This window comes from Calypte anna, chromosome 1, assembly GCF_003957555.1.
Source record: "Calypte anna isolate BGI_N300 chromosome 1, bCalAnn1_v1.p, whole genome shotgun sequence".
Classification (NCBI taxonomy): Eukaryota; Metazoa; Chordata; class Aves; order Apodiformes; family Trochilidae; genus Calypte; species Calypte anna.
Window position 1 is genome coordinate 170,569,989 of NC_044244.1, and position 14,379 is coordinate 170,584,367.

General features: G+C 40.9%; 1 protein-coding gene across 1 annotated transcript in view; it reads left to right on the forward strand.

Annotated features, from left to right (window-relative positions):
- The window catches only part of LOC103535575 (SET domain bifurcated histone lysine methyltransferase 2), a 44,647-nt gene that overhangs the window by 25,057 nt on the left and 5,211 nt on the right, over positions 1 to 14,379 (forward strand). Inside the window, exons 17-25 of the mRNA XM_030460139.1 lie at positions 265 to 319; positions 1,223 to 1,358; positions 2,860 to 2,967; positions 3,684 to 3,817; positions 6,691 to 6,737; positions 8,770 to 8,828; positions 10,972 to 11,038; positions 12,632 to 12,754; positions 13,780 to 13,851. Of these exons, the coding sequence (XP_030315999.1) occupies positions 265 to 319; positions 1,223 to 1,358; positions 2,860 to 2,967; positions 3,684 to 3,817; positions 6,691 to 6,737; positions 8,770 to 8,828; positions 10,972 to 11,038; positions 12,632 to 12,754; positions 13,780 to 13,851 (801 nt within the window). The remainder of the gene's footprint in view (positions 1 to 264; positions 320 to 1,222; positions 1,359 to 2,859; positions 2,968 to 3,683; positions 3,818 to 6,690; positions 6,738 to 8,769; positions 8,829 to 10,971; positions 11,039 to 12,631; positions 12,755 to 13,779; positions 13,852 to 14,379) is intronic.

The window sequence follows — 14,379 nt, forward strand, 5'->3', positions numbered from 1 at the left end:
TGTTGGCAGAGTCAGAGGAAAAAAAAAATGCCCCTCTGCTCTAGTCTTTTCACTTGAGACTACCTGCTCCATTTTATGGAGGGAGATGGGAACTCATGAAAACAGTTGAAAGGCACAGAAAGATGTGCATAATTTGCTGGATTGTGGGATTTCCTTCCTGTATTGTATTTGGACCTTACTGCCTCTTCCTCACTGGAATAATTTAACTTCAAATGTTCCCTCTTCTTGGTAATGAAAGGAGACTTTCTTGCCCTTATCCTGCAGGAGTTTGTGCTGTCAGAGGTGACGAATCCAGCAAAGGGCAGTTTGGAGAATCACAGTTAGTAGGAGTGGGAAATTGTTGAAGATTTCTGCAGTGGACTTGCACAGAAACCACAGACAAAGTAAGCCTTCTGCTGTGGATGTGTGGTGTGATGCTCTGAGCTACTGGTGGGGGATGTGGGTAAAGGCTTATCTAGAAGCATTTAGACTGTTTGGTGAAATAAGTAGCTGGCCTTAAAATTTTGGAGCTGCTGGGGAAAAGACTGGAGAAGAATTAAGACTTGAGTGGATATTGCCAGAAAAAGAGAACAGATGTCCATGGGGACAAAACCAGGGTATTGAGAAAATTATTTCACTTGTGTTATTGCTCCACCTCATTGAGATGTTCAGATCTCTCATTTCCAGTGTTGTCATCTGCCTCCCTTTACTTGCCAGCCTCTCCACTCTTCTTTGCTACATCATTTTTATAGACAGGAATTAGTGTTTCTTCCTTGATTTCTGTGAACTCCTGCAAGGCTCTGGTTCACTTCTCACTTGACTTCTAGAGCTAGATTAAGGAAAGCATTACTATGAATGATTCATCTCCTCCAAATAAAAGGAGTTTCACATCCTGCATGTCTTGTGAGTTGTTGACTCACTCTTGGGCCTGTTGTTAGAGCAGATACTGTAAAGCTTGAAAGCTCTTGTATCAGCACCCTTGTCTTGTGATTTTTCAAGAGTAATAAAAGAGTTTTCCTCCTCTGCTGGCTGCTGGACCTGCTGAGAGCTGGTTTCCATCTCCCTGCTATCCCAAGAGCAGGCTCTGCCTATTCTACTGGTAGTTGTTGCTGGAGGAGCAAAGCACCAAGGTTCAGGGGGATGTAGGTGAAGGAACAGTTAGAGGACAGGTGCTAGGAAGCTCTTATTTCCTATTCTTATCCTGCTTGGATGGTTACATCAATTGCTTTGTGCTTTGTCCCAGTTTTCCTGCTTTAGGTGTTTTCTGGATAATGGCGAAGATGGTGAGAAGAACGTGTGCCTTTTGCCCAGAAGGGGAGGCTGGGTCTGTCATGTATATTGCCAAGGAGAGAAATATTGCTGCTCATCAGCATTGTCTGGTGAGTGACAGAAAGGCTAAAGGGGAAGTTTCCACTGCTTGTCTGTTTTTGACTCTGCAATGGTGTCTGAATTAAAAGGTGTGTTACCCAAACCAGCAAGCTTATATTAGACTGAAAAAAAATAGGGAATGGCCAGAATTTTGGAGAGGAGGAGGAGGAGGACATGTCTGCATAGCTGGACATGTTGATTTGAGGTGTTTTCATGCAGGTCTGTTCCTGCTCAGTGGTTCTAGACAGTAGGAACTAGAACTTAAATAAGCTGTGTGCTTAAACCTTTTGCAGGATGTGAGGATATTCACACCACTTGATACATCAAGTAAAGTAAAAAAAAGGTAAAAAAAAGTAAAGGTAAAAAAAAAGTTCCCAGTCTGTCCATTATATAAAATAAGGAATAAATATATAAAAAATACCTGTGGAGCTCTAAGCATGCTGTGACCCTAGAATATAATTGCAATTGTTGCTATCAAAATGCCTCCTTTATTCCCAATTCCTAATGGAGCTGGTTCTTGGTGTGCAGAATTAACTACAGATGCTATATTCTTGTTCCATTGAGGGCTGCTTATTGCAGGAGATGCATCTCCTGCTACAACACATCCTGGCTCTCATGGTTCCAGCCTTCTTACTCTTGCAGATTTTCTGTTTACATATTTATTTTCCTACTTTTGTTGTTTTGTTTTGTTTTCTTGGATGTACTTGGAATTTTTTCTTGTAGACAGTTTTCTTATGGGTATAATATTGCTTCAGTTGTTGAAACTTTCACTTTTTTTTCCCCCTCCCTTTCAACAGCTGAACTAATTTTTCTGCCTTAGGCTTCTCTGTACTGTTTGGCATTTTGCAGTTGGCTGTCACCTTCTGAGCAGACAGACTGTGCCTGCCAGTTGGCACAAGAGTAGCTTTTGTAGTTGGGTACTAGCTATATATAATGATTACAAAAAAGTTGCTGAGAACCTCCCCTTCCATGCTTAATGTAATGACTCAACACTTCTATAGGAAGTAAAGTGGCCTGAATGTGCACGTCTATTTTTTTGTTTGTTTTGCCCAGGCTCTGTACAATGTTCTAATATCTCATGTAGTCAACTGTTGCCAGTATTGGACTCTATACAAATTTTATTATGGAGAAATGTTGGATCCAGCTGTAAGGTTGAACAATGGGGCAGATAATAAGGTGTTCAAAGTGTGGAGGACTGTTGGCTAAAGAGCTTCTCATCTTTGCTCTGGGCAGCCTGGGTTTCCAGACTTTAATTCATTCCCACTTACTAAGTTCACTTTCTCACCTTGTTATCTTTTTGTAGTTCACCTTTGGGTTATGTGAAATCTCAGACAGAGGAACCTCTTTTGACTGGGGAAAAGGTTTACACACAGCTTCCTGTTCATTGGAGGTGAAAACTCTTAAAAAGACAGAGAAAAATCTACCTTCTTAGCTGGGCAAGTGTAAGAGTCTTCTCTGCACTGGTGACCAAGTCCCTCTATTAATTCCTTATATTATGTCTTTTGTCTTAAGTTATTTTCCTCAGGATTTGTGGAATCTGAAGAGTATAACCCAGATAATCTGGATATTAGGTTTGATGTGGCATCTGTGTTGAAAGAACTCAAGAGAGGAAAGCGGCTGGTAAGGAGTTTCTGAATCTGCACTTGGTGTTATCTCATGGTGTTGACAGTCATCTGGCCTGGTTTATGCTTGGAAAAAAAGACAGAAAAGCACCTTGTCCTTCTCTTCTACTAAGATTTGGGAAATTACAGATTTAGAGATAGAAATATTGAGTTGACTTTATATTTGGTGAAATTCAGTTAATTTTGTATTAAAATGTGTTTTTTCTGGCTTCTAAATCCTTGATTGAGGTTTCCTAAGAAGCTTTGGTGAAGGACTAAGTCGTTGCCTGAGACAAAATTATGCAATCCATAAGTGTCAAGGGAAACACCTTTTTTTAGCAGAAGGAAAGTTGTCAAGATGAGTTTTTTCTTACTGGCTTTGTCCTCAGCTGTCCTCCTCCTTTGCCACCTGGGTGGAATTCTTTACAGTGTTAATTTTGCCTAGAAAGCATAAATACAAGTACTAATACCAAGAGGTGCTGAAATAAGTTGAGCAAGATTTAGAGGAGGAAGGTGCCCAGTGTCCTCACGTGGCTCTTGGCGTCGTTTTCCTAATTGATCAGTGTGAAATAGAGGTAGGACTTTAAAAAAGTTAATGAAATAACCTGCCAGATCAGTTATACAGAGGCAACTTGCAACAAAAGATTTGATTTTCACATAGAGGAGAATATTTGTATGACAGGATTTTCAGTGTCTGTTTGCAGTGCTGACCTGCTGAACCTCATCCTGTTCCAGGTGTGCAACTTCTGCCGCAAGAAAGGAGCCACTGTGGGCTGTGAGGAAAGGGCCTGCCGCAGGAGCTACCACTACTTCTGTGCACTCTGTGATGATGCAGCAATAGAAACAGATGAAGTAAATGGAGTCTACCGGTATTTAATCAAATATTTTTCTCATTCTTGTTAAGGTTTTGGTGGTGCTGACAGAAAAAGAGACTTAAAATTGTGTGTTTTTTTAAAAAAGTACTATGTTATCCTCTCCTAAGTGGTGCCTGAGCCTCTGTTCACAAGTAATAGGGGAAATGTTTTCCTTTCACAGGAAAATGTCACAGCACTGGGAAGGAATCTGTCCAGTGTTTGAGGCTACAACGCACCTGAAAGATTGCTAGACCAAAAAAAAAAAAAAAGAAATAGTCCTTGCTGGCTATCCAGCTATTCTTCAAGGATCAGGATTTTTATTCCTGTCACTCAAATTATCGATTTCTGTTCGTTCAGAAGTTTCAGTAAATGTAGTCCAAGCACAGAGAGGCTACAGCACTTCTGGATTTATTCATATTAGGCAAATTCTGGTAGTTTTGCCTTCATGTTCTAGGAGAGAACTTTTTACTCCCACCAAAGATCTGCATTTCAAGTACGTTGCTGGCATTAACACAATTAGAAGATTTTAAGTCAATTTTCTGTTCTGATCATGCTGGCCCTGGTATCTGCTGTTGTCAGGCTGCCTGTGTTACCATTGGTAGATGGAATTAATTCTTTAGACTGCACAGACTAAGGAGTTGAGAAATTGGGCCTGTAGGGACTTTTTGGAATGCTGAAGTTAGAGTAAAGCCTGAGTTTCATAGAACTCTTGTTGTCTATTTCTTTGCAAGGCCAGAGAGACCACGTTAGTCTTAGATTAATCTATGTGACCATCTATTAACTATTTTTTTCAGAAAGAGGTGAACTAGTGCAACACTTAGCAGTAGAGATGGATCCATCTGTGTCTAAGGTCTTGCACTCCACTCTGCTGCACTAGGCCTCTCAGTCCAAATTAAATATCATTGTTCAAGGCTGTAGGCCCAGCTGTGTAGCAAAGATGATCTATTTAATTTATGCTGACAAAGTCTTTTGGAATCTGCAAAGCTTGTGAAAGAGTGTAGCTGGGAAGAGGGAAAGTTTCTGTGATCACAGAATAAATGGCTTTTGTATCATAGGGCTTTAGAAAGGGTACCTCAGGCTGGAGAAGACTGAGCTTCTCAAGATACTGAGAAATAAATAAGACTGATAAAATCTAGATACAAACTGGTGAAGAAGTCATTGAATGTTATTGTTTCATTTGTTGGTTTTCTGACACGGTGACCTTAGAGGTTTGGAAGAGGAACCCTCTAAAATGCCTTGTGTTAAGTCACTGTGTGAGACCAGTTGCTTGTCCTCTATAGAAATATAGGAAACTAGGCTATAGCAACCTGAACTGAAGAGATGAAAAAAGAATTGGATTAGAAAATGATGGTGAGGTGGGTTTCAGGGATTTGAACCCAAAGACCTCTGCACAGTATCAGTGGCATAAATAAAGCACAAAATTTGTAGCTAATGTGTAAGTGTTGGAGAGAAAATGAACAGGACCTGAAAAACAGTGGATGTGGATTGACAGCCCCCTGCACTTCTCTTGCTAAAGTGGTAGTAAGGAAGTGGTTCCAAGCAAAGGGGTCTGAGTAGTAAAAGGTATTGTCTGTTATTTATAAGATGCTCTTAAGAAAGTTGTTTTTTAAATCTGGAAAAGAATAGGATTAAAGAGAGGGGAGGAAAAAAACAACCACCAGAGGGCAATATTAGAAATTCAGGGATGTAAATAAGGTGCCTTTAGTACTTGGCTTTCTGATTCCATCGTTAGGTGTGCATATATATGGGGTTTTGTGCATCAAAATTAATTTAATGCCAAAAAGCTGTCTCATCAAGAAAACAGACTATTTCTAAGGTCAGTACTTCTGTTTTTGTTAAAATAAAAGAATGATTATAATTAGAACATGATCTTCTAGATGCACTTCCCTTTAAAAATTGTTTCCAAACACTTGTGCATTAGTTTTGGCACAAAGATTTGTAATGAAGAGATCAGCTAAACCACATTCTTGGCAAGGCCATTTTGCTGAAAAAGTGATTTGGGATCCTTCTGTAAGAAAGGCATATTATGGAAGCTGGTTCTTGTTCTTTAGATATTATTGTGTCCAGAAGATAAGGAAAGTTTCTACTGTATTTGTTGTAATTTGCCTTTTCTGAGGAATTCACATTGCTCTCCTAGAACCAGAGAAAATATTCCCACCTCATGTATGGCTGAAGTTTTTAAGGAACGAATGGATTGAGCAGCTTTAAGCTACTGGATCTCAAGCTGGGTGGCACCTTTCTTCCTCATGATATGGGGATCACCTCATCATCAGTGGGCTATGGAAAGGGAGGGACACAGACATCTCTGCTCTGTGTGGTGGTGCAGTGCCACGTGGCCATGCCAGCACATCATGCAGGGCTTGTAAATTCAAGCTGACTGATAAGCAGGTATCTCTAAAGAGGTTCTGGACCTGGCCTGAATGGTACAGGACAAGGAGGCACAACTGCAGTAGCTACAGTCAAGTGATATTGGTACTGGAGTATTTAATCTTGACAGCATTAATCTAATTTTAATAAGGCACTTCAAGAGGAGTACTCCTACCACAGAGGTGGGCCCACAAGGTGAAATGTGTCTGAGTCAGTGTTTGAACAGTGAGCAGGTCCAAGCAGAGTGGGATAATGGAACAGATGAATCACAGCTTTCAGTGTTCAGAGTCCACTGAGGCTGTAAAAGTACCCACATAAGCTTCTGCATGTATGTGACTTTACAGCAGGGGCTTTCCTAGGTGAGTAATGGTGAACAAAAGTCCTGATAACTTTTTAAGCATCTTTCAGCTTAGGTTCAATGAAAAGAGGGGAAAGTATCTGTTAAAGTCAGCCAGCATAATTCTGTTTACATATTTATTAATGCTTTTTCTCTTTTTCTTAAAATGGAACTTAAATTTTAGAGTGTTCTGCACAAAACATGACCCAGGCAATAGGACCAATCACTATGGTGAGTTTCTTTAATGGCTTCATTGATTTAATTTGTTTTAAAAATTTTCATCCTACAGTCAGTAACTCATTTGAACTGAGTAAATATTACTGCACCTTTAAAACAGTGGATTTCTAATCCTCTAGGAGTGGTGTGGTTGAGATCCATGTGTATGCACAACAATCAAGTTTTTATTTTTTCTAAGTAGGAAATGTTTATATTTGATCTTCCCTGGATTTTCCTCAAAACTGACTCAAAACACTATGGACCTGATCCTTTCTGGAATTATTCTGACTGTGCAGGCAATAGGCCCAAGCAGCTTGTAAAATCTGTGTGAGATAGGAGAGCCACACTAAGGAGTGATGCACAACCTTGCACCTGATTAGCAAAGAGAGGGCTGTTAGAATAGTGGTCACCTTGGGATTTTTATCTGTAGTTACATTAAAATGTTCATATTTGCATCTTCTGTATTCACTGCAGTAGTTTTAAAATAGAACCTTTCATTCTGGAGGATCCCAAAATGCTTTTTAAGTGTAATGAAAGGGTTAAACACCCTCTCTTTAAGGACTGCTTCCTTTGCTATGGAAACACAGCTTAATTTGGCAGTCCTGGTCCTTGCTGATTCAGTGGTAGTCACTGTGACTTTGTTAACTTAATGCAAACAATTGCACTCAAAACAGAGTGTGTTCTAAACTGGCCACTGTGCTGAAATGTCAGAGCTTTGCTGTGTGATCTGAAGAGGACAGAGTGTGCCTAAGGACCCAAGCAGGGATGGGAAGGCATTTTGGACTTGGAAGCAGGCTTCAAGCCTCAGCTTAACTGGAAATGTTGGATGTACCTAGAGCAAAGTCTGACAAACATAAAAAAATGAAATAATGCTGTGCAGGAAGAGTTGGGCTGATCTTCAGACTGTGTTGCTCCTGTTTTGTAAGGCATCCCTAAAACAAACATCAGGAAAAACTGAGAAAATCCTACCACAGAACAAAGATGTCCTGCGAGACAGCAAGCAGCCTGTTGTGCCTCTTCTAAACTGCTCCAAATTAGGCTACTCAGCTTCATTTTGGAGGAAGTGAGAGGCTATGATTTCCTTTCAAGCCATGAAAATTGCAAACGTTCAGCACCATCCTTAAAGAGTACCCCAAACCTAACTTGTTTCAAGCACCTTCCTACTGTACCAACTGCAGCTCCTCGTTCCTCTTAAAAGGATGATTTCTATGAGGAAAATCAGCCTAAGTGGTGCCCAGAGGATGTTGAGTCAAACAGAAAGGGAACATACTGCCCCACACAGGTTTTTGTGGGTGGTTGAACTCTTCTCCAGCTTTCTCTGCTCCTGCAATGTCTTCCTTGCCAGAGCTGCCCTCTGGTTGTGGTGCTGTTTCTGTTTTCAGCAGCTGCAGTTAGTGTTGGAGAGGGGCTGGTGCATGCTGATAGCAGTGTGACAGGGTGAAAACAAATGATCTCCTGGAGATCCCACTAAATGTCACTGAAAACACTTGGTAGCATAAATAATACTAAACTTGCAAGTCAGATTGGTCTGGAGGCTTTCTAGGAGGGCATCATGCCAACTGAAAATCCTAATACCATTGATATGTCTTTGGGACACTTAAAATAATTCTTTATGTGGTCTGAACTTTCAGGGTGTATTAACATAAACAAGGACTGACTGTAAAAAACCCCAAACAGTAATCATTCATAAATCTTTGTGAAGTTTGCACTGTGTAAAGGTAATGCTGCTGCTGCTGGGGACAATCAGTTCACTTTGCCACAATCAAAAATCTGATGTTAAAAACTGGAGTTTTGCTTCATGGTGAATTTAAAAGGCCAAGTGATACCCTAATGATACAGTGATTTGCACTTCTTAATGGTTCAGGCTTGTAATTTTTCTAACATGAAAATAGTATGAATTCCATGAAATGTCAGGTATTTGGGGAAGCTAAAGCATACTCTTGCCTTGCATTCCAAAGGGCCTCACTTTTGTATCTTTTTGGGAAAAGAATTTGAATGATGTACTGACACTGATGCATTTGTTCCTTTGTTGTTTCTTGATTCCTAGATAGAGCTAATAAGAGGAGAAGACATGCACTGAAATCTTCCACCATCACACAACAAATGGTAATTCTGACTTCCAGTCTTTCTAACAGTGAGCCCACATCTGCTGCAGCAAAGTACTTTCTGAGTGCAGTATTTTGACAGTGTATTCACGGAAACAGTAACTTTTTCAGCTGCCTTGCTTTACGTTCTGTCAAAACAGAACTGTTTGCATTTGGAGCTGCTTCAGGCAGGGCCAAGGTTGCCCTCTGGTGACATGGCACGAACAGAGCAGGAACCTCTGAGCCAGGCTGACTCAGTGCTGGGATCTTGACATGACTGGAAAGAGTTGCCCTCGGGGGCTCCTTTTCTTCAGAGTACTGCAGCCCTCAGATTTGTTTAGAGCTTGACACAGTTTGCATGAAAAACTGCTTTTCATGCAAAAAGTCTCTTAAACTACAGTTTGTGAACCTATGGTAAATGTGGCAAATTTTCTTTGCTCTGCCAGTGAAGATGGCTTTCCCAAGGGCTTGGGAGCTGTGAAGCTGAGCATCCCTCTGGTTGCTGGGGAAGTTGTTTTAGAGGCTGTTGTTAGGAAGCCTGTAAATACAGCTTATTTTAAGTTTTGAGGTGATTTGCTCAGCTCCATGGATGTATGCGTGGGAATTCCCTTTGACTCTTGGGAGGTCAGGGCTTCTCTTTTTTAGAGGAATTAGCATTCTGCTTTCCTTGGGAAAAACTTGCTTTTCTCAGGTCTGGAGATCAAATGGAGGTTGTGTGAGGGGACGTGAGCAATCTTTGCAGCTTTTATGCAACACTTTCAGAAGGGTCAGTTATTTGTCTCCAGGTATTTCTCAGCTGTCATTCCACTTATGTTCAAGGAACAGACCTGTGACCCAGGTAATGTGCTGCTCCTGCTGCTCTCCAGAGCTAGCAATCTCAGAAATCAGCACAAACACTGCAAGTAAACTGAGGGCCTCCAGGGTCTGTAACTTCAGGATAAATTGCTTACACAGTGCATTTTTACACTGATGGTTCTGTGGCAGAGTGTCGAGATCCAAGTTATTATTTTAATATTTTGATTATGACGAAAATGCAGCCACTACTCAGAGAAAACGCATGGAAATTGCACACTAAGGCGTTTTGAAACTTAAGCAAGTTACAAGGATTTATTTTAGGAAAGGGGAAACAAAATATCACTGTTAATAAAGGGTAAACACGATTTGTTACTTTGGAGAGTAGTTAAGAACAGAAAAGAAAAGAGGGAGCAATTAAGGTTTTATCACCCTTCTGTCCCCAAACCTGGTCTCTGGCTGGAGTAAGGGGGGGGGGTTTGATGTTCTCCGCTTTCCCTTTCCTCTGCTGTTGTTGTCCCGTAGCTGAAGCCGAAGTGGTGAGAGAAGGGGGGAGAAGAGCTGCATCTTCTCCTTTTTCTCTTGGAGTTTTATACAGCAGAAGGGGTTCTATCTTTTCATAAATCACTGGCACACAGACTCGCTAAAGATAACACAGATTTTGCCATCCCAAGAACTTCTCTTTTATTTATTACTATTTTTCAGTCCTTGTTACCTTGCTAAATTTATTATCTTTGTCTGGGCCATGTACCAGGAGGCGACCTGATAAGCAGTCTTATCTTTAGGTGCCTGTCAAGCATGATACAAAACAGAAGCTAGCTAAGTTTGGGGGAAAAATCTGTTAATTGAGAATGTTTGGTATATTTTAAAAAGAGCAGAAAAAATACTGATTCAGGAGACATATTTTGTATTTTCAAAGTGTTTACATCACAGAGCTTAAGTACTTGTGGTGCTGTGGTATGATGTGGAATAGCAGTGAATGACTGAATCTTGTCCAAAGAGAAAGGAAAAATATTCCCCCTCTCCTCTCAGATCCTTTCTCATACTCCATCTGGTCTAGGAAGCAAAGCAGCATTTGCACCAGGAATTAGCAGTAGGCATTTGTTAGCATCTGTTCTATCTGCAAATGCAGTATAATAATTAAGGAGGGTGGTGCTCCAGATGTTGGACTTTTTAATTAAAGAGTCTTGCTTTGAAGCAGTTTTTGTTTCTCACTTTAAAAACAATGTCCAGAGAGGAGTATTGTTAACTGGGCAGAAAAACTGACTGTGTTCACAGAAAATGGGGTGCTTCTTATCTTTCTGATGTTGTAGAGGTAAGATAATGATAACAGAGCAGTAAACATCAATGATGTTGTTTTGATTTTCTTACAGAGCACAGAAGAGGCAACAGAAGAAAACAGTTTAGAGATACTAAAAAGAAAAAACAACAGGCATAAAGGTGTGACTCGTTTATAGAACCCCTGGGAGATCCTCTGGTCTGTCGTGCTGAAACCCAGAGCTTGGAGAAGGTTGATAGTAGCAGTGCTGCAAAGATATTTTGTATTCTCCTGAGACAAGTGGCTCTCCAAGCTCTGGCGAGGGAGGAGAAGTCTGATTTGCAGAATGACTGTGCAGTTTTAATAATTGTGCAGCACACAAACCTGTGCTTTTGCAAGACTTGCTGTGTGATGTGAGCTGGTGAATTCAGCTGGAGTTGTTATAACCCCCTGCTGTGGCTGGGTGCTGTGTTCAGCAGTGTGTGTGTCTCCAGCAAACAGGTGCCTCAGCCTGACCCCCCTCCACTCTTATCAGTTAAATGCAGTTAAATTTAAAATGTAATCATTTCTCCTTCACCTCAGTCTCCTTGTGCTGAGCCCCTCTTGAAGGAGGGGTGCAGTTCTGCCAGGTGGGGTGGGTGAGCAGGGGGAGGATGTGTTGTGAGGAGAGGACAGTAACCCAGCAGCAGGAGGGGAGTTCAGGGAACATTGCAGAGGAGCTCTGGAGTGAGGCCAGCTAAACACTGCCACAGGGCCACTGAGTGCTTATCAATAATTTAAATTATTGGTGTACATAGGGTGCTTAACATGACAGTATATTTCTTAACTAATATGATACTACAGCAGTGAAACCAAGCAGTGGACCAATTCTTTGGTTCTGGGGGACCCCAGAAGTCCTGTTGCCAGTTGTTTTATCAGCATGATGCTGTTGCTTAGAAGTGTGGAAAGTGTTAGTGGTGATTATTCAGCATATATGGCTATGCATGGTACACAGGGCATGATTTGTAGCAGTAGATGGCTGCCCAATGTTTTTCCTGAATTTTCAGTAACAAAGAATCCTGGAATACTATTAGGTCATGTTAGTGAAATGACATTGCTTTTGTCACTGATGTCTCAAGTAAAAAATAACATTGTTTATGATGGAGACTGGCAGAGTTCTGTGAGCTGTCCTTTTGAACAGCCCAGTAAATAGGTCTTACTGAAACTTGTCTCTGACCTGCTGCTCTGACATGAAGAGAAAAAAATTATTTCCCTAGGAATCCAAATTTGACAAAATAGGCATGTAAAATGGGCTGTAATAAGTGAGTTTAATGCCTGGATCACTTTAGAGTAAAAGTAGCTTTAATTTTCTTACCAAATTAATACTGATTCACTTCTTGTGCTGTTTTTAATCCTTTAGCCTGTTCAGTCTTATGGTGTGATCCTGAGGACTGGAATTAAAAAAAAAACCAAGGCAAATCACTTGTTTTTCCCATATTAGGAGGTGTCAGAGGCTTTAGGAGTGGTGCATTTAGGGTTGTGGAAGAATTTGCTTTTGATAAATGAAGCCAAATCTAGAGCTTAGGTTATTTTACACCCAGTGCAGAGCTTATGTTTACCTGACCACATTTTTGTTCCCACTGAAAAGAGCTGAGTGGGTACCTGCAGGAGCCAGGGATTTACACAAATATTGGTTACTCAAAGGGGGACTTAAGCCAAAGTTTTACATTTTGGAGCTGTAAAGCCCACTGTACAGATCACTCCTGTGTAAGAGTGTGGTTTTTGTGTTTTAACAGTCCGAATAGACTTCCTTAGGAAATGCAAGCAAGCTGGGCTTCTGGATGACATATTTGAAGAGATGCTGGACACACTTCACTTGGCACAGGAAAAACTGATGGATGACAACACTTCAGAAACAGGTATGGACACCCATGGTGAGGACTCTGCTCTCAGAGCAGAAATGCTGATCTGAATGCCAGGTTTTATTTGTCAGGTTTATCTGTATTTTATAGGTCTGTGTTGTTCTTATAGCTTCAAAGAGAGACCAGCTATCTCTTAATGTCAGCACTCTCTTTTGAAGGAAAAATCCCTGAGAATGTATGTTTTAAGTCTTCGGATGATTAATTAGAACTTCATCGTCAGATGTTAGTTTGTAATTTGGGAGTTTCATCCGTTTAAGGATCAGCTTGTATGAAGCACTTTTGTTCCTAAAGGGTTCCAGTCTAGTGTTGCTTTGTCCACAACACCATTAAAAAATAATTTCAACCCTTCCTCTCCCAGCTTTACAAACTTATGAATAATACCATTTGAAAAGAATGCTAATTTATGTGAAGTAACGTGTAGAAAATGAAATATTCCACCTAGCTAAACCTTCCTTATGAGCATGTAACATGACCTCAGCTGCTAGAAACAGTGCAGCCCAGGACCCATTAGGGTTTTAAAGATATTTCTCATTAAACAAACCTCTTAACAGGCACATGAACTCTGGAAGTGTTTTGTATTTTTCCTGACAATTTTCACACTGAACTGTGATAGCACCATCCCACCCATCATGTGAACTGTCAAGAGGAATTGGTGTGGTCAGCCCTGCCATTACACGTGCAGTCCTGACACATTCCCTGGAATGAAATATGATTAAGTGTGTTCCTCATTTTTAAGCAGACTGTTCATGTGGTGCAGACCCAAGAAAGGACAATCAGTAGATCCGTCCCCTCTCCTGGTTTCTTTTTGGAACTATAAAAAATGCTGTAGAATTGGCAAATTGATCCTTCTTTCTCAACATAGACCATATAAGAAGGAAGACATCTTAAAGTCTCAAGTGATTGGTATGACATAAAATAAGTAATTACTGTTTTGTGCTACTTGTAATATAGGGCTTTGCATTAGTGTAAGGTTCTGTAAACCTTGATTCAGTAATACTAAATCAAATTACCTCTTTCCCCAGAGTATGAAGAGACAGTGATCTCACTCTTTGACTGTGGACTGTTTGAAAATATACTGACAAATACTCACTCAGGTATGTGGAAAATGTTTTCAGAGCAGTAGCAGTTGTTATGGTTTTTGACATTAAGAGTGTTCTTCTGAGCATTTTGATAGAGCAGCCATTTGAAATGGAAATTCCGAGGAACTTTTTTCAGCATTCCATAACCAACTGCATGGAAGCCCTTGCTACCTGAATCTTTAGAAATACAGTATATTAAATTTGTCTGGCTGACCTGAAGGGGGGGGGAAGCAAGTGGCAGTTTCACAAAGGGTTTCCACCAGAGAGGAGCCTCCCTCTCCAGCAGGGTGCAGTGCTGTCCTGCTTCGGTGATTTCCCTTCTCTGCAGCCTCCCTCCAGCAGCTTGCCTGCCCCTCAGCTCTGCTCCTCTCTGAGGAATGCTGTTCAGATGGTTAAGAGCATTAAATGCTATGATGGCAGCTGTAATGTGCTTTGAAAAACCAGCTGAGTGCTCTCAGAGTGAAATGAAAACAAGGGCTGGAGCCATTTCTTAGGAGCACCAGTGTGGAAGGAAACTCCGTGGCTTGGACTCCAGTCTGGGCT